Consider the following 24954-nt stretch of genomic DNA (forward strand, 5'->3'; position numbering starts at 1 on the left):
CCACTAAATGTATTGACACTTTTTGCCTATATATCTGCATTGAATCCTCAAGGCCCAGACTGGGGTCAATGCTTGTAAAATTTCAGCATCATGATGGACATTGGTCCCTAGCCAAATGACAATCGTATGTTTTGGCTGAATGCAAATACAATGGATAACCTTCTCACTAGGTATTTGCTTTTGACTTTTCAGTCCTTGTTTCTATACTTGTCGAGGTCTACTTGTGAGTGAGTTGCAGGGCATTGGAGTTGATACTTCACGACATCCTCCAATGTCTAAATTAGTAAATGCCTTAAACGAAAAGTAATTTAAGGTCAGACCTTGGTAAATTTTGTGTCTTCAGTATTTATAAGCTCATTGGGCTTACAAGGCCCAGAGGTCGTATGAGGCTTTGAGCCCTATCTCAATTTATCAGGGTCAAATAGCCTTTTAGCCTTAGTTGTTTACTGAACTGGCTTGCTCTTTGTTGGGTCAAATAGCCTTTTGGTCTTATTCATGTAATATTATATATAGACGAAGTAGTTTGAGTTGAATTAATTTATCGAGTGAATTATTTAGTTCAATATTTGTAATAATTAATTTTGATAGTTTCGTGTTCAACTATAACATGGTAATTTCAAAGGAAGAGGTGCGCTATTTTAAATGTTACGTTTTAGTCACTTATGTTATCGTTTTGTTACAAGGTAGTCACTCTACCCTTAAACTCTATTACCTCATTAACGGCAGTCCTACATGGCAGTTCAAATAGATTTTAAATGCCAACTTGAAATTTCGTTAAAGTGTGATGACGTAGTACTCCAAATTTATGTCGCGTCATCACCTGAAATTTTTTAAATTTATAATTTATATTTTTTTGTATTTTTTTTAGATTTTATACATATATTTTAAATTTCTAGTAATGACTTAACATTTTTAGACAGCGTCATGTCACACTTTAAAGGAATCTAAGTTGAATGATCAAATTGTGACGTGACACTCTCTAAAAATATTAAGTTCCATGACTAATGTCAAAAAATTCAGGGATCAATTTTAAAAATTACTAAATTCAGGGACTAAATATTAATTTTCCTATAATTAAGTAAATAATACCTGTGACTGTCATATAACAGAAAATATATTGAATAAATTAACCCTGATTAATCTTTTTTATTTAACACATTGCAACAAATAAATTGTCAATCTTTTATGGGAAAAAATACCATATTTAATCGATTATTAAGAATGAATATAATACTCAAAAGTCTTTGATTTTTTTTTTCTTTCAATTCTCTCGATCGTTTCCTTTTTTTGACCAAGTTTTTAATTTTCGGTTCATCTTCAAATATATGAAAGACAATGGAAGCTAAAAAAAGAAAAACCCAGACTTGTCTTAATTTATGTTTGGTGGGAAGTAGCTATTAACGGATTATAAGATTCTTATATTACAAGTTTAATGTTTTTAAACGAAAATGCAGTTGAGTTGAGGCTCTGAGCCAACTCTACTTTAGCTGAGTTGCCTTACTTTCCACTCTTTTCATACGTTTTCAACTCACTGTCACCTACACCTACAACTTAACGTCTCTTTGAATTTTTCCCATCTTCTTTGACGTTCTTATTTTATCAACTATACACCATCAATCCCATTTTAATTTTTTTTTTTAAATGTTAGTTCATCTTCACCAACAATTGAAACTTAATCAACTAATGACATATGTTCATATTTGTTGGCATGTCTTTGTTAAGACAATGGAAAAGATGGTAACAGATGTTGTAAGAGTTCCATGTTATTGTTATCTAAACATTAGCCAATGCCAAAGTTCAGGTTTTGGGGATTTTCATAACCATGTCGAAGAATAACAACAACAACAACAATAAGTCAGTTTTGAGGTTGAAAGATTATCGTGTTAGAAGCTCAGATTCTTTGTCCAAAGTAGTATTGCTTCATAATTTGAAAGATGATTCAGGCAAGTTCAATCCTTGTAAGGGTGGGAATAGACACACATGGTTCCGCCGGAATGTGAAATCAGTTGCGTTTATGTTCTTGTTAACGGCTTTCATGTTCTTGCTCGATTCTGTGATGGTGTCAGTTTTCGGTTCGATCAACTTTCATGGAAGTTCGAGTACGAGAAACTCCGATGGCCGCGAGGTACGGTTATTGTTTCGATGAATTATTGAATATGAATATATGCATTGTTTAAAAATGAAGGAACTGACACCAACTAGTTGTTGATATGCCTTTACATTACATGTATATGCAAAGGAGGATAGTGTTGCCCATAAGGAAAGGCCAACAGTTGAGATGTATGGTAGGCTTCTAAATTTAGCTTCAAGTGCACTTGTTGCTGAGGTAGGCTTCTTAGATTTCTATGAATTTTAAAGCAAAAAAGTTAAAATTTTTTCCTTAAAAATGTGAATAGATTCATTGATTTGCAGGAGTTTAAGCAAGAAAGTTTGAATTTTTGGGAGGAACCATATCAAGAAGCATCCAAATGGACACCTTGTGCAGATAAAAGACATCCAACAAGCCTAGGTAAGTACCTTGCTTCGGAACCTTATCCAACATGTAACAAAATAGTCTTTTAACTTGTCTTTGGTTGAGACAGGGAAGCCTGGTGAAAATAATGGCTACATAATGGTTAGCGCGAATGGTGGTCTGAATCAACAACGCGTAGCTGTAAGTATCCTGTTTAATTCCCTTTTTTGATCTTCTATCCATTTTTCATTAGGAAAGTTCGATGTTGGTTTCGGTTAAAATGGGGTTTGTCCACAGATATGCAATGCAGTTGCCGTGGCATCGTTGCTCAATGCGACGTTGGTTCTTCCGAAGTTTCTTTACAGCAATGTATGGAAGGATCCTAGGTAACCATGTAAAATTTGATTTGATACTTATATTCATGCAATGGATAATGAAACGATACACTTAATAGCGGATTTTGGGTTCGAAATGCAGCCAGTTCGGTGACATCTACCAAGAAGACTATTTTATGAGAATGTTGAAGGATGATGTACATATAGTGCAGGAACTTCCTCTTCATTTGAAGTCCTTGGATATTGAAGCCATTGGCAGCCTTGTAAGTTTATCTTCTAAGTTTCTACATTTGCATTGAACTTCGGCTTTCATTTCTCGTGACACTATAACACCTCGAATCTTACCTCAATACAGATCACTGATGCAGATATCGTGAAGGAAGCAAAGCCGATTGATTATATTCGCACTGTACTTCCCCTCCTTATGAAGAACAAAGTTGTTCACTTCCTTGGATTTGGTAACCGGCTTGGCTTTGACCCATTTCCTCCTGAACTCCAGGTGTGTAACATCCCTTGCACGTTTGAGCCTACACATGTCGAACACGTATTTGCATTCGAAACTCACCCCGAACGTGGATATGCTTTGCTCCATTGCAGAGATTGAGATGTAAATGTGACTTCCATGCTCTAAAGTTTGTGCCAAAAATCCAAGAAGTTGGTTCATTATTAATCAAAAAGATAAGGAAATTCAAATACCATGCTGCCGAACGTCAGTTAGACAAACAACTGCTCGGAGATTTCACTCCTAGCATTTCCTCTAAAGAGAATTATGTTGAAAGAGGCTCATCTAGATACCTTGCCTTACACTTGAGATTTGAAGAGGATATGGTGGCATACTCCCAATGTGATTTCGGAGGTGGAGAACACGAGAAAAAGGAACTCGAAGCCTACAGAGAGGTCCATTTTCCTCTGCTCATTGAGCGCTTAAAGAACTCGAAGTACGGCCCTACCAGCCCTTCTGGCATTGTTATTTAACCTGATGTTGTTTCCATGCACACACCTGATTGATATGTTCTTTTCTACCATTGATGCTTGTAGGCCTGTTTCTCCGGCAGAGTTGCGGAAGTTGGGAAAATGTCCATTGACACCCGAAGAAGCAGCGCTTGTTCTTGCAGCTCTTGGCTTCAAGCGTGGAACTTACATTTATCTTGCAGGGTCTCGTATATACGGAGGAAGTTCAAGGATGCACCCCTTTACCAATTTGTACCCAAATTTGGTCACCAAGGAAACACTGCTTACATACAATGAACTTGCTCCTTTCAGAAATTTCTCTTCTCAGGTATTTTCGGATTTGGACAATCGTTTTACGAACTTTTTCGGGTACATTTTTGTAACATGGAAAAAGAATTTGCCTTGGGTGCAGCTCGCAGCATTGGACTTCATTGCTTGTGCAACTTCAGATGTCTTCGCCATGACAGACTCTGGAAGCCAACTATCATCACTGGTATCTGGATTCCGAACTTACTATGGTGATGGACATGCTCCAACCTTGCGGCCTAACAAGAAGAGATTAGCTGCGATTTTTTCAGAGAATAGCACCATAGGATGGACTACATTTGAAGATAGAGTAAGAAAGATGATTGAGGAAGGCCAAAGAGTGCGGGTGAGGGGTTCTGGTCGAAGTATTTATCGACAACCAAGGTGCCCTGAATGTATGTGCAGATTATAGCCCTGAAACTGTATCATAATCAGTTCTCATCCCATTTTCTGCTCTTTTTGATATGTTCATTATTCATCAATGTAATTTGCTAATAAAAATGCACATAGATGAGAGAAGCCAAAAAGTGCATTACATTTGATTCACAGAGTTCTTGCAAAGTCACTTTTGCAAACATTGTTAGAAGCAAGCCTACATTACACACCAAAAATAATAATTAATAACTAGAGTGGAGCACAAACGAATCGATATCAGATTGAACCCAAGTCAAATATACATATGACCGAGGCATCTCGTTGTTGTTGACAATGATCTATGACGGAGGGAAGAAACGATTGAGATTGAAAGGGAGTGAATAAAACTCTTCACTCCGGCCATCTCCTTTGAACGTACGGAAATTAGCCCACCATGGCATTCCTCTATCTCGAGCACTATCTTTGTAGTCAAGTGTGTTGTCTAGGAGTACGGCAACAATCAATGCAACAGTTGGAGATGAAAAGAAGATGGTATTAAGGAAATCATTGAACTGCATGTCAAAAAAATAGTACATGTCAATGCTATGTTTGATTAGCAGAAAAGTTGAATACGAAAAGTTGGCATGGGGGACATTTAACTCACCCATACAGCCCTGGTATGAGCAGGACCATGAAGTGCCTTGGCAGTGTATTCTCTATAGTACTCGGGAACCGACAAGCCTAAGAACATTGCAACACCTATGATGAATAGGTTTCTCATGGAGTTCATGTTTGTAAATTGCATGAATGACAGCCCCACAGAAGCTGAAAGCAAGTAGAGCTGTGGTTAGAAGCAAAGTAACATATAGCAATGGGGACATACAAGAATGTTACTCACCAACAATACCAAACAAAACACAATACACAGCAGCAAATATGGTGAACGGTATTGATGCGAACAACGCTCCAAATTTTCCTGCAGAAAAGTAAAGAAATCAACTCTTAAGGCACAAATACTGAAAGACTAATCTGTTTAATATATTGTCACTCACCTAATATCGAAAAGAATATCATAAAGCCAGCTGAGATTTGAATGACCCTGCGGCTTCCAACACGAGTGCTTCCAAGAAGCCCCACATTTTCCCTGTTGTTTTACCAGGAATTAGTATAGTATAGTGGCAAAAAAAAGGATCATTTTCAGAACAATAAGCAACAATACTTACACAGAGACAGTTGAACCAGTCAGTGTTCCAAATAATCCATCCAAAAGGATTCCGATGCCTTGCCAACCAATACCACGGCTAAGAATATGAGCTGGAGGTGGTGTGGCACTCGCTAGGCGTGCAGCAGCCTTGTAAGAACCTGTTGACTGCCAAAGCAAACATTTTTAGCTTTGAATCACTAAGTAATATATGTCTATTCAATTTATGAGTCAGAAATGGTTTAGGAACTCAACGTGTGAGACCCGTGTATCTGTTCTCTTCTCTTCTTTTTTTTTCTTTAAACAAAAAAAAATTTATGACTTTTCATATGAGTACCTCAATCAATGAGACTAAAACAGCAGCCATCATTCCAAAAGCATGACCAGCATCAAATGTAGGAGCACCCCATTGAAGAGGATAAGGAATCTTTATCCTGTATGAAAAATTTTCGGTCAGAATTCCAGTGATTCAATCAGCAAATCTAGTGGGGGAACAGCTTTAGTACCATGGGGCAGAAGAAATGAGGTTGGCCTTGTCAGTTCTGCAATTTAATTGTGTTAACTCGGGACGATGTTTGTATGCACCACTCGCTGTCAAGAGATGTGCATATGCCCAAATTACCGTGATCGATATAATGAGGGCAAACCGCTCCAGTATCGGCAGTTGCTTTGTGTGGAAATTCTTCAAGTACTGTTTTTGACAGAAAAGATAGAATCATACATATGATTTCATATAGCAAATGGAACTTGTAACTGGGAGAAATAGTAGTACCTGAGAGAAGGCTATAAATAGAACAAGCATTGGGATCCCAATTTCAACGCAGCGACCGACCTGATAGTGAGTTGATAACAAGCTAAGACGAAAACTTTTCATATAAGAATTCAAAATAGCTCAAAAGTTTCTATATTTTACCACAGGGAAGCCTTTGTCAAACAAACCAAAGCCGACTAGTGCAATAACCGGAATCATTCCAAGGGGGCTAAAGAACCTAAAAACGGGGCAAAAACCATTCTCAACTTGTGTTTCTCTAGGATTTTGATATAGAAACTTCATTTAAGATCAAAGTTGAACCTGGTGCAAATGGCCCACATCTGACTATACCCCAAGATAATTTGTATGCTTGATGCTACTATTAGTGCACCTTGGACAGCTCTCATAGTATATAGAAATCTCTGCATACACATAAAAAAGGACATCATCTCATGTCCTAAAGGAAAAATTAAGCCTTTACACAAAGTTCATAGAATTGTACTAACCATATGGTTATCCTCAATGCTTAGCAAAGTAGTATCATGGATTATTGATATAATGGGAACCATGAAGGCATAAGACCCTCCAATAACAGTAGGTAATCGAGTTCCAAATAGTGTTTGTAAAAGTGTATTAATCCCTTCAACAAATAACAGTGTCTGCGCCACTCTAACTTTATCATCCTAAAAACCATCATTAAAAGAATTTCATGTTGAATACAGTAATAAAGAAAGGGAATCAATGAAGAACATTGTAAATTTCACTGCTTACATCAGTTCCTCCCATTAAAGGAACAAGAAAAGAAGGGATCATCACAGCAGTTCCTAAGGCCAAAATGTAATGTTGAAACCCTAAAGCTATAGCTTCTCCTGCTTCCATCACCAAAACAGAGCGTTACAAAAAAAATACAGTTGAAAAGATTTGATCTAAAATGGGAAAAAAAATGCACACCCCAAGAAGGATTTGAGTCAATGCAGTACTCTAGGCCTTGAAGTTGGTCCATTGGTGGGTGACTTATTTCTTCAGGTTTTGGTTCTGCCATAGCTTTATGAAAAAATTCGTATTTTTTGCCTCTAAAACTCAAATGGGGTATTCACAAAATGAATCAGAGAATCGATTTTTAAGCTCAAACCAGAGTAAAACAGCTGAAAGTTCGAAACTTTAAGATTGAATATAAACTTATGCTATGAAACACAAAAAAAGAAGTAAAAATAAGTACTTTGCCGCTCAGTACTAAAGGATTTTTTCACTCTCTCTACTTTAACTTACAGAGCAGAGAGAGTTTGAGTTCTGTTTTTCAGTTTTTTTTTTTTCTTTTTAAATTTTTACACAGCTTTTGGTTTTATATGCAGAAAAAGGTTCCGTTAACTTTATCTGGTCTTCCGAAATTACCCCTTAAGCAACCAGCCAAAACGCAAATGTTACCGTTGGTCTTCTCATTATTAAATTTTTACAGCTCATTGTTTCTTTTAATTACTTTTCACATATTTATTATTAACCCAACCAAACCAATACACAATATATGGAAAGTATTATATGAAATTGTGATTCCACATCATCCTTATCTTTTTAATAGAAAAATCATAAATCAAATTTTTTCTCCTGATTTTTACTATTTTTAGTTGGATTTAAATTTTTCAGGAAAAAAACTTACTAATTAAAAAAACTAATTTGTTATTCTCCTATTAGAAAATGATAAAGATGACATGAATCACAGTTTCATTCAATTCATTCTCTGTATACATATAGATATCTAATTGAAACTAGATTTTAGAGAATGTTTTTCCTTTTGCATTTATTGTATGCAATGAAACTAGCTAATGAGAATGGTGAGGGTTCTAGATTAAATTTTATCATGTAAATTACGTGTATAAATTTTCTCTTAAATTTATTTTAGTTAGAGAATTTTATCTCTATTCGAAAATTCTATTAGACTTAAATTTTAATTTAATTAAAGCTCAATATAATTATTGAAATATAAAAAAAAAATCTTTCAAATTCCATCATAACCGTTGTTTGTTGCTTGACCATGGCAGTGATTTGATCTTAGCTATTAAAGATAAGTTCACTTTACCATTCCTTTTTCTCTTTTTGTCCAACATTTTTTGCCATTCTTATTGCTTTAAACGAACCCTTTTTACCAAGTTTATTTTCAGCATTATAAGTAGTTTTAGCAAAAGATCATTTACAATGCTAAAATATATTCTACTCTTAAAACAAACTTTAAAAATGATATTATGATATTCATTAAGAGAAAGATAAACTATATATCTAATGTCACTAAACTATGCTTCAAAAAATTACAAAATAATCATTAAATTATTTAAATTTTTTATTGAAGTTACTAAATTGTTAAAACCGTTCTTATATAGCTTTCTAACTACACCAATCAAAAGTTTGCATTCACTTTTCATTTACAATTCAAATTTTTTTCTTATAAAACTACCCTATAAACCAAAAACTAGACAATTTTATTCTAATCTCCAATATTAACCATCACATTGACTTGAATCTAAAATATATTCTACTTATCGATGGATACTTATCTACCATACCAATTGTAGCTTGAAACTCACTAATCAGACTTTTTTTAAAATAAAAAAAAAAACTTTAACCCAATAACTTAAATGAAAACTTTTAAACAATTTAAAGACAATTTTGTAATTTTTTTAAGTTGAGTGACCGAATGGTAAACTTGATAATAGTTTAATGGCCTTGAGTGTAATTCAACCAGAAACAATTGCTTTAAATAAAGATCTGAGTCCGAGATTGAAACGTATGCAGGGAACAGTGTACGAATCTCCAACGTCTCTCATTTGATGCCAAAGACACAAAGACAGGCACCATTGATCTTTGAGCCCCTTTCTCTATCTCCAACCCCCATGACCATGACCCCATCCAATATATATTTTGTCATTTTTGCCTCGTGTTTTGGCAGCAAAGTTCATGCATATTTGAAATCACCCCCACCTGCTTGCCTCAACAGATATTATGATAGAAATTGGTAACATAAACATCCAAGAGATAGCCATGTATTTTTAAGCACAAAAGAATGATAAATGCTTTCAAGATGAAGATGATATGACCATGGCTTGCTTGGCTCTTCGAACTATTTGCATCCCTCTCGGTTAAGACAAGGAATGTGAGATTTTGACCAATCTTTCTCGTGCTAAGCTTGCTTTACTGCGTTAAAGCTGAAGACCAAAAGTTAGACCTCGATGGTAGAGAGCTAGGCAAAGCATTATTGCATCACTACAGCATCAATATGGGGCTATAATTAGGTAAGTGATCTACAAGGTGCAATATAAACATTCCAAAGGTACAAAAACGCAAAGGACTGGTTCTCAGCCTCACAAACAGTTTTCTGGAACACTGTCAAGAACTATAAATGATCAATTTAAGATCTTCTATCCAACCTCTTTTCACTGGATTTTTTCTCTTCTGTTTCTCGCCGTTTCTGCTGTCTGCCATTTAAGAATAAAAATGATATCAATACTGATTACTAAGCGGTAAGCACTAGCTCTAAGTTGTTTGTTTCAATAAATTAATCATGCAGCCGCAAAAAAAAGAGAGATTATTATCCAGATTAAAATGCATGAAATCGAGGAGGAAGCTCTGAACAATTTTTCATCAAGTTATAGGACTTACGCAAAAGCTGTGTACCCGGTTCCAGCATTAGCAGCTGATAATATAACTGTATGTGCTCCAGCAGCAGATAAAGAATGCTGTGCTCCAGCAGGAAGAGGATTCCTTCTATCACTATCCACCTGGAAGTTACATGAAACAATGAGAAACTTAGGGTTCATGATATCACAGATGATGTATTTGTGATAGAGATGCTAAGACAAGTTAGTACCTTATCCCATTTTGATTTCTTGTTTTGTCTACCATCCCGCACAATGTTGTTATCCACTGCAGTTGGACCTGAAGGCAAACCACTCCCAGCCGCAACTGAACAACCTCAATCAATCAATATAAGAACAACCTCGCTAGATCTCAAAATACATACACTCATAAGAACATTTCATCAGGAAAAAAAAAGTAAAGGAAAAACACCTGCAGTAGGCATGCTAACTTTTGGAGCAGGAAGAACCGCTCCAGGTTGATTTCCACCAGGTACAAATTCGACCTTTTGGTTCTTCTTGCTTTCTTGTTCCTTCCTCTCCCTTTCACATTTCATATCAGCCTCTGCATTTAAGCAAACAAGTTTAAGAACAGTAAAATGTGTGAAAATATATTGGGATTAATAGCAAAAGCTTTGACGAAAACAAATAAGAGAAAGCAACACTCAACAGTTAATGCTTAGATGCATCCAATGCCAATTGAGCATAGAGTGCGACTAGGTGCACCTACACCTTAGCACTAGACAACAAAAGCGCCTCAAACCCTTTCAGGAGAGACCCATTTGATCAAGTGCACGCATAGTGCACCTAGGCATGCTTTATTGTAAGGCGATAAACATAAGAAACAACCATCTGATTGAAGATCACTTTAATTTCTTTCATTTTTCACTTCTTTCATTAGATATACATTTACTAGTAAGAAAGGGATAGTATCCAACTTTGTACTGCTCAATATTTGAGTATTCAACTTAGACATTGATCATAAGGAAATCATGCATATTTACTAAAAAAATCACATGTTCTGTAGATAAAAATAAAGTAGATCACACTTCAGAGTTTATTATGCATACAAAAACTTGCACACATGCATTTTGTGCTTTACTTCACTTAGGCTAGTGCTTTTTTTTTCCCCCTTGTGCCTGAGACAATACAAGGGTTCTAGCGCCTAGAGCGTGACTTTTACCCTTGACAACACTGATTCAATATATAAAAGAGAGAATTATAGAAGCTAATGTTATAACCTATTTCATCATAGAAGTCGCTTTTGTCATATCCATGAGGATCGAACACATCTTTACTGAAGCAAGACCCTATCTGATCAATATCTTGATACCTCACAGCATGCAGCAAGAAGTCAGGGTTCCTATAATCCTTCCTATTCCGAACTTCAGCATTGAAGCTTTTTCCAGCTCTCTTCAAGTTGAGAAATTTATCTATTTTCCTCTGTAGTAACATACAGAAAGAAATGAAGGTCATCAATATATAAAACTGAAGGAAAACGCAATATAACTTGGATCATTCTAGATTATCAACAAGGGGTATGCTCATTGGTATAAAAATGAAAAAAGAGCAAGACAACCACTAATACATAAGGATTAGGAATCATGAACTACCAATCTTTCATTCAGCAGCAGAGGGTGGCAAGTCGGCAACAACTGACATTGTAGTTAAATAAACCAAATGAAATTCAGGAGTGAGTGAGCTAAAAATTACAAATCATGCCTGTGGAAACAGAAATCTGACATTTACAACTTATTGAGTGCCATGGATCAGCATGCCTTCAGATGGCAAATAAGAAAACCTTAACTACACCTAGCTACCTTCCTCTCTCATAGAAACACAGAAGTTCCAGCACAACATGGTCCATCTCAACTGTTAACATTTGGGTGGGGTTACATAAGGATAACTTCAAGCTTTTTACATTAGGTCCAAAGAAATATAATTAATAACTAATAGCATACAAAAGACACTTACTTGTAGCTCCTCCGAGCACTTGACCTTTGGTGGAGGTGGAAGAAACTTATCCAAGGGATCAACATTGTCTAAAGAAACGGCTTCCTCAACTTCTACACCATCTGATTCATTAACAGCATTGGTCAAGGTCTCAGGCTGTAATGGTTCTAAATCCGATGATTGCGGAGTCAGCTGAACAGCCGCTGGAGGCGTTTTTCCTTGAAAATCACCTGCAAACAAATGACGAATTAGGAAGCTATCGATTTTAAAAGTAACATTTGTAGTTAAATTAATCGAATGAAAGGGAAAAAAGGAAATAAATAAGTACCATTGGCATTCTGTTGCTCTATGCCAATCATGAGGTCATCACTGCTTCCTAATTCCCCTTCCTGCACTTAAACATGGAGAAAGTAATCTAACCACGTATCATTAAACAATAAAGGAATTCAAAAAAAAAAAAGTCTTTGGCAAGGCGGAGAGGGGATTACCTCGGGCTCCGGTGACATGGCAGATTCATCGTGGCCATAATCAACAATGGTCAGCCTTCCTCCTCCACTTCTCTTCGACGCAACAAAAGGTTGAGGTTGCTGCGGCGAAGAAACAGAAGGCTCCTGCTGTTGTTGTGAAAGGTTGGTGTTTTGGTGAGGAAAAGGAGGCGTATTATCGTTGGTTCTCGAATCTTCTTCCATATTGTTATTAGATTCTCTGTACTCGTTTTCTTCTTCTAGCGGTTGCCCTTCTTGTTGTTGTTGTTCTTCTTCCCCAGTTTGTTGGTTTTGCCGGTGGTCACCTTCTTCGATGTCTCCCATTTCTTCGTCATCTTCATCGTTGTACATGGATAGCAAGGCAATCCCTTCGGATTCCTTTTTCCTCGACGCCATGGAATCTGGGGTTCCTGATTCGGCGGGAATTTCTTAACTGATTTGAAAACTAGTTCGATTAGGGTTTCGGATTAGGAAAATTAGGGTTTGGATTTCAGAACCAGTTGTTAGGGGAAGCAGTAATTTTCGAAAATTTTCTGGTGGGGTTGGAGGTGAGTGTTGTCAAGGCTGATTTTGATAGGTGAAAGAGCTGGATCTGAAAGTCGGGTCACGGTTCAAGCCCAAACAAACATTTTGATCCTTCAAATTAAGGCCCAACCCATTTCTTATTGGACCTATTGCTCATTCCCGATAATTTAGAGCTCAAAAGGCGGATTCATTTACAATGTTATTTTGGAGTTGTAAATTATTATCGCAAAATAAGAGTATTCATTTTGAAATTATTTATACCAATTATCAAAGTTATAGTCTTGTTGATGAGTCAAAGTTGTTCACTCGAACGGTAGAGAGTAGCATACAGTAAATGAGGAGGTATTTATACGGAGTTAAGAGTGTTAAGCCTAGTTGGAATGCCCCTTAAAAAGTGTTTTTAGGAAAAAGTAAAATTTTTAGATTCTAAAAAAAAAAAAAAAACTTTTTGGCCAATTTTTGATTTGGGAGAAGCATCTTTTTCTCTCAAAATGCAGCTTGGGGAGATCTTGAGAAGAACCGTTTTTATTGATATTCTAATATTCATAACCTATTACCTGTTGTAAGGTTTAGAGATATTTAAGGGTACACTTATACGACACTGGTCTTGTAATTTGTGGGTTGTCATTTGTTGTAAATATTTTCTAAAATTGGTTACGTGAGTTAATATGACCATTGAAAGCAATCTTATCAAGATGGACGAGCTTGTTGTGGTCTTAGTCTAGGTGAGGTACAATGCGTATAATGTAGTCTCTTTGAACAGGTATGAAGGTTTGGCAAGATATGTGTAACAAGTCTAATGCAAAAGCATGACATAGTTTTACATAAATTTGAGCTCACAAAAGCCTCAAACATTTAGCAAAACTCATCGTTGATCACAAGACAAGTTACGTGAAAGATGAGTTACTTCATTAGTCACTCTGCAAACTAACACTAACATAGTCAGAGGTCACCAATGAATAATTTTTTAAGTAGTTTTTCAAACAACTTAAAAATTAAGTATAAATATTCACCTAAGACCCTCTTTTCTTTTCTCCGTAGTCTGTATTATCAACTTTCACTATGTGCTTAAAAATGTAAAAGTATTATATATGCCTTTCTATTAGGAGTCAGATTGTAATTCGCCCCCTCTACTGAAGAAATAGGCAGATTAGTTATTTTACATTAGATCAAAAAGTAAACTAGTCCTTTTATTAAAAATTTCATCAATTCTATTGTTAAAATCTGGTCCCTGTATATCAATATGAGGTACATGGCATGCTACATGTTACTATATCGTTATTTCGTTAGCCGTGCTAATTTCTAACAATACAAATGGATGAATTTTTTAACAAAAAAAGACAATTTACACTTTAATCTAACTTATAAAAATCAATTTATTCAAATTTTAAGTAAAGAAGACAAAATAAAATCGAACGAACCTTACCGGTTTAAAACATATTCCAACCCTCTTTACTCACATGTATGTCATTTTATAATAATATGGAAACTCTAAACTTAGTTGACTTAATTTTACTAGTAAAATTTATATATTTAAATATATTTTCACATATTTTCTAAATGATGAGTTATTTTAACATTTTCTACTTGCGGAAAAGTTTTTATTGATTAAAAAAAGGATGATAGTGATTTTAAAATCTTGGGTGGATTTGGTTTGATGAAGTCACGAGTGTTCAACACTAACCTTATTTTCTACCAAATTATTGCAAAAGAAAAAAAAGGACAAATTGACCAAAAAGACGTGATGGAAACCAGACATTAAGTTGATTTAGACGTGTAAATGGATGGGGTCGGGCTGTTTAAAAATCGAAATTATTTGGATAAAAATATAATTTTAAAAAAATTTAGAAAAGGAATCAGGCTTTAAGTAAGGCTTTTCTTGCTCTCTGAACCTGGTCTAGCCCAAATTTATAAAAAAACTGCTATTATGTTATTATTATTTTGTTGTTATTATTTATATATTGTATAATTCTTATTTTATTGTTAATTTTGTTACTATTTTGGAGATATTTATTTTTTAAGTTGCACTTATCTTAGTGTTATTTAAGTATACATATTTTTTAATTTATTTCCAATTTAGTGGGAAAATATTTATTTTAATGTTTTTGGTATTTTTGATGTATTAATTTTTTTTTAAATTATATAAAAAATTTAATATATACAGGCCGGGTTTGGACAAGATCTTAGGCCTATTTGTTAAGCCTAGCAAGTGGGCCTAAGATTTTGGTTGGGCCTAACTCGAACCCAACCCGACTCATGGACATTCTAATATCATTATAGGTTCTTATTATATCTACTCTTTTTGATACAATGTCTAAAATTACTCATAGTCCCTCATCAACCTTTAAATAAGAGGATAATACGCTTCAATGTAATCTAACCCACATCTTCCTACATTAACAACAACACTTATGTCAGTCGAGTTAACACTCAATCGAAAAAAAATATCAAATTTAATACTAAGTTAGCTGCCTGTTTTATATTTATCGCCCCCCAATGCCAGAGTCGCCAGGTGTACTTTTCTTATTCATGTACCTCGTCGTATGATAAAGTGCAACCATAAAAAATACAGTACCAGCTATATTTATTCATGTGGTCCACCTAAAATATAATTATTAATTTAAAGTACATCATATAATATTTACTTTTATTTTGAGTGATTTTATTCAACTTAAATAAATTAATATCTTAATTAATTTCACAGCATACCAAATGACATTTCTTTTATTTATTTGTTTTTTCACGAGTTCCTCTCCGACTTTTAATTAATTATATTTATTTTGTATAAGAAAAAGTCAATGGTATCTTACTGCCAGTAAGATAGGGATTTGATTTGAGAACAAAAATTTGGGGATTAGGGATTTGTTTTGATTGGAATTTGGAAATTTTAACGTAAAAATGGGGTTTCATATATTGAGTTTTTTTAGCAGAAAAGAGAAATAAAAATAAATTATTTTTTTAATTGATGCGTTGGAACTTGGAAGACATTGGTTTTTTTTTTAAATAAATATGGGCCGGGCCGGGCTCGGGCTTGGGAATCGGGCTGAAATTTTTTATGGGCCCGGCCCGACCCGACCCATGGACAGGTCTATTTACTGGTCACGTGTATTTTTTTATAGAAATTAAACAGCAATTTATGCGATTATAACCATTGATTTCATTATAAAATCAAAATTTTATAAACTAACAAGACGAGTAGCTATGTTGTCTAAAAAATTCTTAGCTTCATTCTGAAACCTCGGCACATGTCATGCGTATTTAAATAATAATCAATTATAAAAAAATATGAGATTAAATTTGGTCATTAATATTTACATATTTTGTCAAAATGATCCGATTGTATTTTTGAGTCTTTTGGGTCATCAACTTTTGTTGTTGTTTTTTTAAGCGATTTTATGAAAGTATGTTAAAAATTTAACGTGGATGATGTAGAAGATTTTAATGAGATGTAATTTATTACTTAGATAACTCAATAAGATAATTACATGTAAAAATAATAAAATAAATAAATCATACATGAAATTAAAAAAACGCTTAATTTAAATAAAATAAACATAATTAAAAAATGAATGCATGCGTTTGTTTACTAAAATGTTTCATAAAGATAATTAATTAATCAAACCGAAAATACTGAATGCATGCATTCATTTTGAAACTTGTTTTAGATAATTACATTTATTTTCTTTAAATTAAGAATTATTTTTAACGTCATGAATTATTTATTTATTTTATTATTTTCAGCATGTAATTATTTTATTGGGTTATCTAAGTAATAAATTACATCTCATTAAAATTATTCCACGTATGAAATTCCATATCATCCGGTTAACTTTTTTAACGGCACTTTCACCAAATCTGTTAAAAAAATAATTTGAAAAAGAGAACAAAGGTTGATGACAAAAAAAAAAAGCTTAAGAATACAATTAGAGCCATTTTAACAAAAATATGTAAATGTTAGTGGCCAAATTTATCATTAAGCCTTAATTTTATACAGTAAATAAAGCTTTTAATTGGTAATGGCGAAGGTATCGAGATCCATCATGTGCAATTAGAATGAGTTAAAGCACTTGAGACTAGGTCCATGTATTATAGGGATTGAATCAAATTTGTCTATCTATTATTAAATGAATCAATTTATTTCTTATACTACAAAAAATAATAAAATGAGTCCAAAGTAATAGAATTGACATTTATCGTATAAAAATATCTTGAAAATAATTTTTTCAATTGCGTTTAATTTTAAACAAAATTTTCAGTTATGGTACCATAAAATTTTTAACTTTAATAAACCATAAATGATGTTTTTAAATTGTAAACTTTATTCCAATTTTTCCAATTTGACATTATTTGATGTTTTAATAATACAAAGACTAAATTGCTAGAGAGACCTCCTAGATATATTCACGAATTAAAATGTGTTGATCTCTAAATCCTTAATTAATTAGTTCATAGCTTGTGCCGTAATAGTTTGATTCTTGATTCCAATTCATAGTTTTAACCAGTTCTATATATAATAGCATTTATTAAAGTCTTTATTTTTCAAGTATTTATTCCATAGTTCCTAAAACTTCAGGCTGAAAATTAGTATTAGGCAACATGAATTTTCTATATTTTTAATCATGAATGGCTAAAATTTGATCAAAGATTGGATTGATGGAGTTTTTTTTTAAGGGTCGAAATTAAATTTTAATTTTCGCAACAGTAAAAATGTAATTTCATTATTTTAATAGTCTATATATTTATAATTTTTAAAGGATTAAATCAAAATTTTATCATCTTTAGGGGGACTAAAGTGTAATTTTACCTTTATTAATTTAAAATTTTAAAAATTTTCAAAAGTCTAAATGATTAAGGAAATGGCATGGCAGCGTGTAGTGCACGTATCCACGTAAGCATAATTAAGGAAAATGGTGAGCATTCCTGTTTCAGCAGGTTGGTAAGGAAGAAGATTAGGTTTGAAAAGAGATGGGTGTTGGGAATGCAATGTGCAACATAAAGTGAGATAGACAACAATCATATAACACGCTCTCCCCACTTGCAGCACTCTTTAACCATGAAATCGCTGTGTCTGTTCTGTCGACTCGAATTGTTGTTGAACTGTCACCGATTTATATCTCACCCGCCTCTTTCTTTAATTTTCCCACGTAGGTTCCTCCCATTCTACTCTCTCTTTCCATTTCTCTTCTTTTTTTTTTCCTTATCAGATCGCAACAATAATTAAAAAAAACCATATTATTAACATACATAATACGTTTCACATTGATATTTTAAATAAAATTATAAAAAAATTGTGTTTTACGAGAAAAAGAAACTTCTAAAGGAAAAAAAAAGCTTACTAGGGTAAAATTAGGGCAAATTATTATTAAGAGGAGACTCCAGATTCGAATTTTGAAAATGATATTGTTGAGAGAGACAATTACAAACTTAAACATAGACATAATATATATATATATATATATAAAGAGTACCCAAAAAAGAGCAAAATATCATTAAGTAATTAAATTGTCCTCTAATATAAATCGATGAAAAACATCTGAATAGTCCAGATTAAAATAAAAATCCATGTTATCGGGCTAATTTATGTATAATCCCAACGGTTGGACTTATGAACATCCCGGAAAATAATGGAATCAAAGCTAGCACACAATCTATGGGTTTCAACAATGACAAATCTAAAGAGCGATTGTTAAGAAAACAATCGGACTAAAAAATGATACGGGGGAAGCCATGCTCCTTAGCTAGAAAAGTGCTCCCAAAGTAGCAATGGTCACGATTGAGAGCCTATCAAAAGATCCCTCAAGTTGACGCGTGCAACCCATACGAACATGGCATCCTCATCCCACATGATTGCTCCCATAGTTGCTCATATGTTCACTATGTCGCATCAACGTAAAGCTTGAGCTGCTCACCAATAGGTGCTTCCTATTTCACCACCTTTGGTCTTCTAGGCAAAAGGGGTGCTTGAATACGATTATGAATTCTGAAGTTTTTCTGGAGTGTCCAAGCTTAGAAAATAGCATCTTGTGGAACCATGACATTTCCTTGATAGAGCTCCATGTTCTGAGCATTCCAAAGCTGCCAAAGGACCACCAAAAGCCTTGTGAAAGCCTCCTTGTCAAGCTTTTGTATTGCGAATTTCATCCAATCAATGGCCCGGCAAAAAGAGGCATTAAGTAAATTATCATCAATACCTTGTTAGAGAAAAGGCAATCCTGAATGACATGCAAAACATCCTCTCTCGAATTATCGCATCTTCCATACTGAGGGTCATTATATAATGAAAAAGGGACACAATATTATTGTAGAGAGAATCTTGTGACCCATTCTCCACCCAAACATTTTGGTCTTAGGTAAGGTTTTCGGTTTCCACGTCTCTTTTCAAAAGCATAATTTATGTTATCAGAGATAAGGTTAAAAAATTTTGAAGCAGTTGAGTTGATGAGTCATAATTTATTATATTAAGTCAATTTGAAATTGTTTTGAAGTGAGTCGTATGAAATTAAATTTGATTTGAGTTCAGTTGAATAAATTTATTCAAATTAATTAAACTTTTTAAACATACCAAATTAAAATCTTGTTAACAATATGACTAAATTTCAAGCTAGAACACGTAAATTTGATATCATATGTATTTCAAAGCAAAATAAGAGAAAAAAAACAATATGCTTTAACAGGATAAAACTTGATTTTGTAAATTACTTGTTTAAGCTATAAAATTTAGTAATTTTTTATAATTTAAAAGTTTTTAAATTTTTTACTAATTTTTTTTCATAATTTTTGAGAGGGATCAATTTGAATTTTTTAAAATAACAGGATCTAAAAGGTATTTACAGCAATTTATCTGTTTTCAAGAGTTATAAAAATTCAACTCCACTCAAACTAAAAAAAACTAATCTGAATTACTTATTTAAATTAATTTGAAAAATATTTTATCTAGTCGAATCTACCCGAGGGCTCCGGCCCTCCCAAAATGAGATTTTTTTTAGCCTTTTAAAATTTCTAGAATTTTAAATTAACATATGATAAAATTACACCTCGACTCCTATAATAAAAAAATAATTTAATCATTCAAAAATTACAAAAATATAAATTACTAAAATAATAAAATTATATTTCACCATCATAAATAAACAATTTAATTCGACCCTCCTAAACAAAAAATTGAGATTTCGGCTCTAAATCTTGCTTTGCTTTTTTGAAAAGAATGTGGTGTGAAAAACACAAAAGTTATTTTCCATAAAAATATCATTACACCCCTAACACAATTCATTCAATTTCTTTACGTATTCGTATAAATAAATGGCTAAAAGAGAGTAAAAAAGAAAAAGGAATATAGAGCATATTTTGTTGGCACTTTGTATTGACTTTGCATTCCATGTTTTCTTTTTAGAGTTTATGCGAGAAACTATCATGGCGGAAATCCGAAAATATTTTTAAAGAGTAGAAATTGAATTATAATTTTTACGATAATAAAATTTTAATAATTTTAAAATATTAAATTAAATTTTATTATTTTAAAATGTAATTTTATTTTATAAATTTAAAATTTTAAAATACTTAAATAGAAAATATTTTGTAAGGCGGGCCCTTTCAGCCCCTAGCCACCCTGGAGAATATAATGTTAAAATAAAACCTTTAAATATTTTTATTAATTTCCATAATTCAAGCGGTGGCAGTGAAATAAATAAATAAATAAGAAAATTTTAAACTAAAAAATCTATATTTGTTTACAAAATGAATGGGGATAAATATTTAGATTTGAATTTTAAAATTATTATATATTATAAATCTATAATTAATGTAGATTTAGATGGATGAGTTTAATTTGATCTAATTTGAGTTACTTTTATTTGATTTTTCAAATTAATTTTAATAAGTAATTAAGTGTTTGAGTTAAATTGAAGTTGAATTTTACAAATCGGATAATTTAGAACTCGAAAAATAAATTGATGTAAATACCCTTTGATTATTGATAGTTTTGAAATTGTATAAGTTGGTCCCTCTCAAAATTTAACAAAATAAAATAAAAGTCTTAAAATATATATGAAAATTCTAATTATATATATTTTAAAAACACCAAGATAATAAATCTTATTCCTTAAATAAGTAAATTATGAAATCAAGTTTACCATAATAACTATCTTGTTTTTTCTCCTATTTTGTTTCAAAGGAATTTTCAGATATATATGCGATATTCATGATCTTTAAATCGAATTTAGTTATATTGTCAACAATATTTCAATATAGATATCTAATTAGCTTATTAAAAATACTTATAATTTTAATTATATAAAAATAATTTTAGCGGATTCAAATTTAAAATTTTGTCAATTTAGATATTTTTGAAATTGATTTTGTTTAAGATAATAGTATCTCATTCAATTTGAATTTAGATGGTAATACTTGGATAATTTGTAGATAATAAACAAATTCAAATTTTAGATAAATCTAACACAAACAATAATATTTAATTTAATTAAGATAAAAAACTTGAATAATTTATAGATAACAAGCGTATGCATGCGAAACCACATATTTAGAAGTTTAAAAATAAGATATGGTTTGAAACTAATTAATCATAATAACACATGAAAGATGTACAATATTAAAATAAAAATTAAATTGTGAGTAAAATAAAATTCAAATACATAAATACATTAGATAAATAATACTAAATGCGCTACAATTAGTTATCATGGTTTTGTCAACAATGATGAGTTAGTGTCGAGTTTACTTATGACATTAACTAAATTAACAACATTATTAATATATATAATTAATGGAGATAATAAGTTTGTGCATATTAAAATAAAATGTATAAAAGACCTCATTTATTACAGGATCAAATCTTACTATATGTATATTTTAATTGATTTATGTTATAATTTATTTTAATTACACATGGATATTATTGTAAATTTTAATTAAATTAGTGATTCGACAGATAGTGACAACCTAATAAAATACTTTTAAATAGTATATATAAAGGAAATTAAATTTTCAAAAAAATTAAAACTCCAATAATTAAAACAATTATAGATATTCGGCCGTTGTGATCTCTAAATTAATATATGATTTTTTTATGGAAAATGTGATTTTTTTTTAACTTTTTGAATAAAACTAATAAAATATTATATATATATAAATGCAGACAGTATATTCCCTTCCAAAATAAAAGCATCTGCTTTCCCTAACCAGGTAACAAATTCAATTTCTTTAAGCTACTCACTTACCCTCTCAACAAAGGACACCTATACACACAAGAACAACAGCAACAAAAAGCCCCTTCAGGCCTTCTAATGGCCAATCAATAATCAATCAAATTTCCCATTTTTCTCTCAAATTAGCGAAAACCCTAATCATCTACGATAATGGATTCCACCTCCAAGTCCAACGCCGCAACCTCATCAAAGAAAGACGCCAACAATGGCCAAACTCTTCTCTTAGGACGCTACGAGGTCGGCAAGCTCCTCGGCCATGGCACTTTCGCTAAAGTCTACCACGCTCGTAACGTCAAATCCGGTGATAACGTAGCCATCAAAGTGATCGACAAGGAAAAGATTCTCAAGAGTGGTTTAATCGCTCACATCAAGCGCGAAATCTCTATTCTCCGCCGCGTTCGCCACCCGAACATTGTGCAATTATTCGAAGTCATGGCTACTAAGTCCAAGATCTACTTCGTTATGGAATACGTTCGTGGTGGTGAACTGTTCAATAAAGTGGCTAAAGGGCGATTAAAAGAAGATGTTGCTAGGAAGTATTTCCAGCAATTAATCTCGGCCGTTCATTTTTGCCACGCGCGTGGCGTTTACCACCGTGACCTGAAACCTGAAAATCTACTTCTCGATGAAAATGGGGATTTGAAAGTCTCTGATTTCGGGTTGAGTGCTGTATCGGATCAGATCCGGCAAGACGGTTTGTTTCACACGTTTTGTGGAACCCCGGCTTATGTTGCGCCGGAAGTTTTGGCGAGGAAAGGATACGATGCGGCGAAAGTAGATATCTGGTCTTGTGGGGTGGTTTTATTTGTTCTAATGGCAGGGTATTTACCATTTCAAGATCAGAACATTATGGCTATGTACAAGAAGATTTACAAGGGTGAGTTTAGGTGTCCGAGATGGTTTTCACCCGAGTTAATTCGGTTACTCACCAAACTCCTAGACACCAACCCGGAAACAAGAATTACGATTCCAGAAATCATGGAGAAACGTTGGTTCAAAAAGGGGTTTAAACATATTAAGTTCTACATCGAAGATGATAAGTTATGCAGTGTCGAAGACGATGATAATGATGTTGGGTCATGTTCAGACCAATCATCAATGTCTGAGTCAGAAACAGAGTTGGAAACGAGGAAACGAGTTGGCACATTGCCAAGGCCAGCTAGTTTAAACGCGTTCGACCTTATTTCTTTCTCCCCAGGGTTCAACCTATCCGGGTTGTTCGAGGAAGGAGAAGAAGGTTCCCGGTTCGTTTCAGGGGCACCGGTTTCGACAATCATATCGAAATTGGAGGAGATAGCCAAGGTTGTTAGCTTTACAGTGAGGAAAAAGGATTGTAGAGTGAGCTTGGAGGGTTCTAGAGAAGGAGCTAAAGGTCCATTATCGATTGCTGCTGAGATATTCGAATTAACCCCTTCATTAGTCGTTGTGGAAGTGAAGAAGAAAGGAGGGGAACGAGGAGAGTATGAGGATTTTTGTAACAGGGAATTGAAACCCGGGTTAAAGAAATTAATGGTTGAGGAATCACAATCTTCTGCAGCAGCTTCACTTGCTACTTCATCATCATATTTACCTTCGGATACTGAATAGAAGAGAAAGGGGAAGAAGGGAAATATAAAGGGTACGCTTTTTTTCTCTTTTTTCTTCTTGTGTATCATAAAGAGTTGCTTTTTTGTTCATCTTTCGTATATGTTCTCGTTTTTGTTGTGCTACTTAGATGACTTAATATATATATATATATATATATGATTTGTTGTTGTATCGAGATGGACATAGTAGAATACAGAGAAATTGAATACAGATTTCTACTAATCTTGGCAATTTGGTTTCTGGCTTGTACATTCCCATCAACTTTATTGTGAAATGAATCTCTATGATATATTGATATATTTGTACTTTTATGGTCTTTGAAGCTTGCATTAGCATAAAGCATGAGAATTTCTATGCAATTTTCTGTTTGATTTTGAAGCAGTATCATTTGCAATTATGGCAAGCATGTTCAAAAAGCCTTAATCTCAAATTGTAACCAGCTGAGTTTAGTATTTGCTGCTGATATAAATGAGTTCACACTTTCCAGTTTTTACCTTCTGATGGTCTAATTTGTGATATGAACTTATTCTGACCTTCTAAGTTTTTCAAAGTCTTGGATGATGTAAAAGTATGATGAAAATTTGTGTGCAAGGAAGGGAACCTATATTTGTTAGTAGGTTAAAATATGCTGCAGTTCCTTGGAATTTTATCTTTTTATTTTTATTTCTAAGAATTTGAAGTCTGGATTTAAAGTAGGGGACTATATTTTAATCTTGTTGGCATTGAGACAAATGCTAGCCAAAATTAAAATCCTATTTGGTACGAGTATAGTATAAACTATTTCCACTAGCTAATTTTTAGCCACTTGCGTATGGCTTGCTTTGACCATTTTGAAGGTTGTATTATTATTTATATTTTTACAGTTTTACTCGACTTTCTAATTCCAAGTGTAATTTTATACCAATGGTTTTTTATTTATGACAAATCATTTTAATAGTTATGTAATAATTAAGCTTTTTCTTATATTAATACACTAAGTTATCAATCAAGACATGAATGATTATGGTCACTTGCAAGTTATGTATCTCATCTGTATAAACATTTGATGAAAATGAGTAAACATCTTTATACAATTATCAGACACTGCGTTTCTTGCCAAATCCCGCAAACATCAATTGTAAAGCTCCAAATGGATGTCTAATGGCGTGTTGTTATTATACAAGCCGAAGATGATTGAAAGGAGAGCTCATAGATAATGACTGAACCAAAT

The 24954-nt window shown here is 33.1% G+C and overlaps 4 protein-coding genes across 7 annotated transcripts; 2 read left to right on the forward strand and 2 right to left on the reverse strand.

Moving 5' to 3' along the window:
* The first annotated feature begins 1679 nt into the window (after positions 1-1679).
* Positions 1680-4590, forward strand: LOC105776530 (O-fucosyltransferase 8). 2 transcript variants are annotated; one of them, XM_012599235.2, is made up of 10 exons: positions 1680-2125; positions 2240-2326; positions 2413-2509; positions 2583-2653; positions 2750-2838; positions 2930-3050; positions 3143-3286; positions 3385-3725; positions 3826-4066; positions 4151-4590. In XM_012599235.2, exons 1-10 carry the CDS (start codon positions 1823-1825, stop codon positions 4454-4456), a joined length of 1800 nt encoding a protein of 599 aa, XP_012454689.1. In that variant the 5' UTR covers positions 1680-1822; the 3' UTR covers positions 4457-4590. The 2 variants fall into 2 exon arrangements, with proteins under 2 accessions (XP_012454689.1, XP_052477951.1); XM_052621991.1 differs by having other exon boundaries at positions 1977-2125; positions 2203-2326.
* On the reverse strand, positions 4556-7652 carry LOC105776533 (nucleobase-ascorbate transporter 2). Its single transcript, XM_012599241.2, has 13 exons — positions 7302-7652; positions 7122-7219; positions 6857-7033; positions 6672-6772; positions 6513-6588; positions 6372-6431; positions 6106-6290; positions 5937-6033; positions 5622-5767; positions 5451-5542; positions 5297-5374; positions 5063-5223; positions 4556-4970 (listed from the first exon to the last, which is right to left on the reverse strand). The coding sequence occupies exons 1-13, from the start codon at positions 7390-7392 to the stop codon at positions 4758-4760; spliced, it is 1575 nt and encodes a 524-aa protein (XP_012454695.1). The 5' UTR covers positions 7393-7652; the 3' UTR covers positions 4556-4757.
* Positions 7653-8973: 1321 nt separating this feature from the next.
* Positions 8974-12969, reverse strand: LOC105777374 (uncharacterized). Of its 3 annotated transcripts, XR_008190079.1 has the most exons (10): positions 12415-12969; positions 12255-12315; positions 11948-12156; positions 11215-11416; positions 10407-10538; positions 10207-10301; positions 9999-10117; positions 9767-9814; positions 9437-9544; positions 8974-9320 (listed from the first exon to the last, which is right to left on the reverse strand). XR_008190079.1 is itself a non-coding variant. In XM_012600623.2 (9 exons), exons 1-9 carry the CDS (start codon positions 12805-12807, stop codon positions 9520-9522), a joined length of 1284 nt encoding a protein of 427 aa, XP_012456077.2. In that variant the 5' UTR covers positions 12808-12969; the 3' UTR covers positions 8974-9519. The 3 variants fall into 3 exon arrangements, 2 of the variants coding, with proteins under 2 accessions (XP_012456077.2, XP_012456078.2); XM_012600623.2 differs by having other exon boundaries at positions 8974-9544; XM_012600624.2 differs by lacking the exons at positions 8974-9320; positions 9437-9544 and having other exon boundaries at positions 9592-9814.
* Positions 12970-22123: 9154 nt separating this feature from the next.
* Positions 22124-24043, forward strand: LOC105777496 (CBL-interacting serine/threonine-protein kinase 12). Its single transcript, XM_012600805.2, has one exon. The coding sequence runs from the start codon at positions 22308-22310 to the stop codon at positions 23742-23744; it is 1437 nt and encodes a 478-aa protein (XP_012456259.1). The 5' UTR covers positions 22124-22307; the 3' UTR covers positions 23745-24043.
* The last annotated feature ends 911 nt before the right edge of the window (positions 24044-24954 follow it).

The sequence above is a fragment of the Gossypium raimondii genome, chromosome 10 (genome assembly GCF_025698545.1).
Source record: "Gossypium raimondii isolate GPD5lz chromosome 10, ASM2569854v1, whole genome shotgun sequence".
Lineage (NCBI taxonomy): Eukaryota > Viridiplantae > Streptophyta > Magnoliopsida > Malvales > Malvaceae > Gossypium > Gossypium raimondii.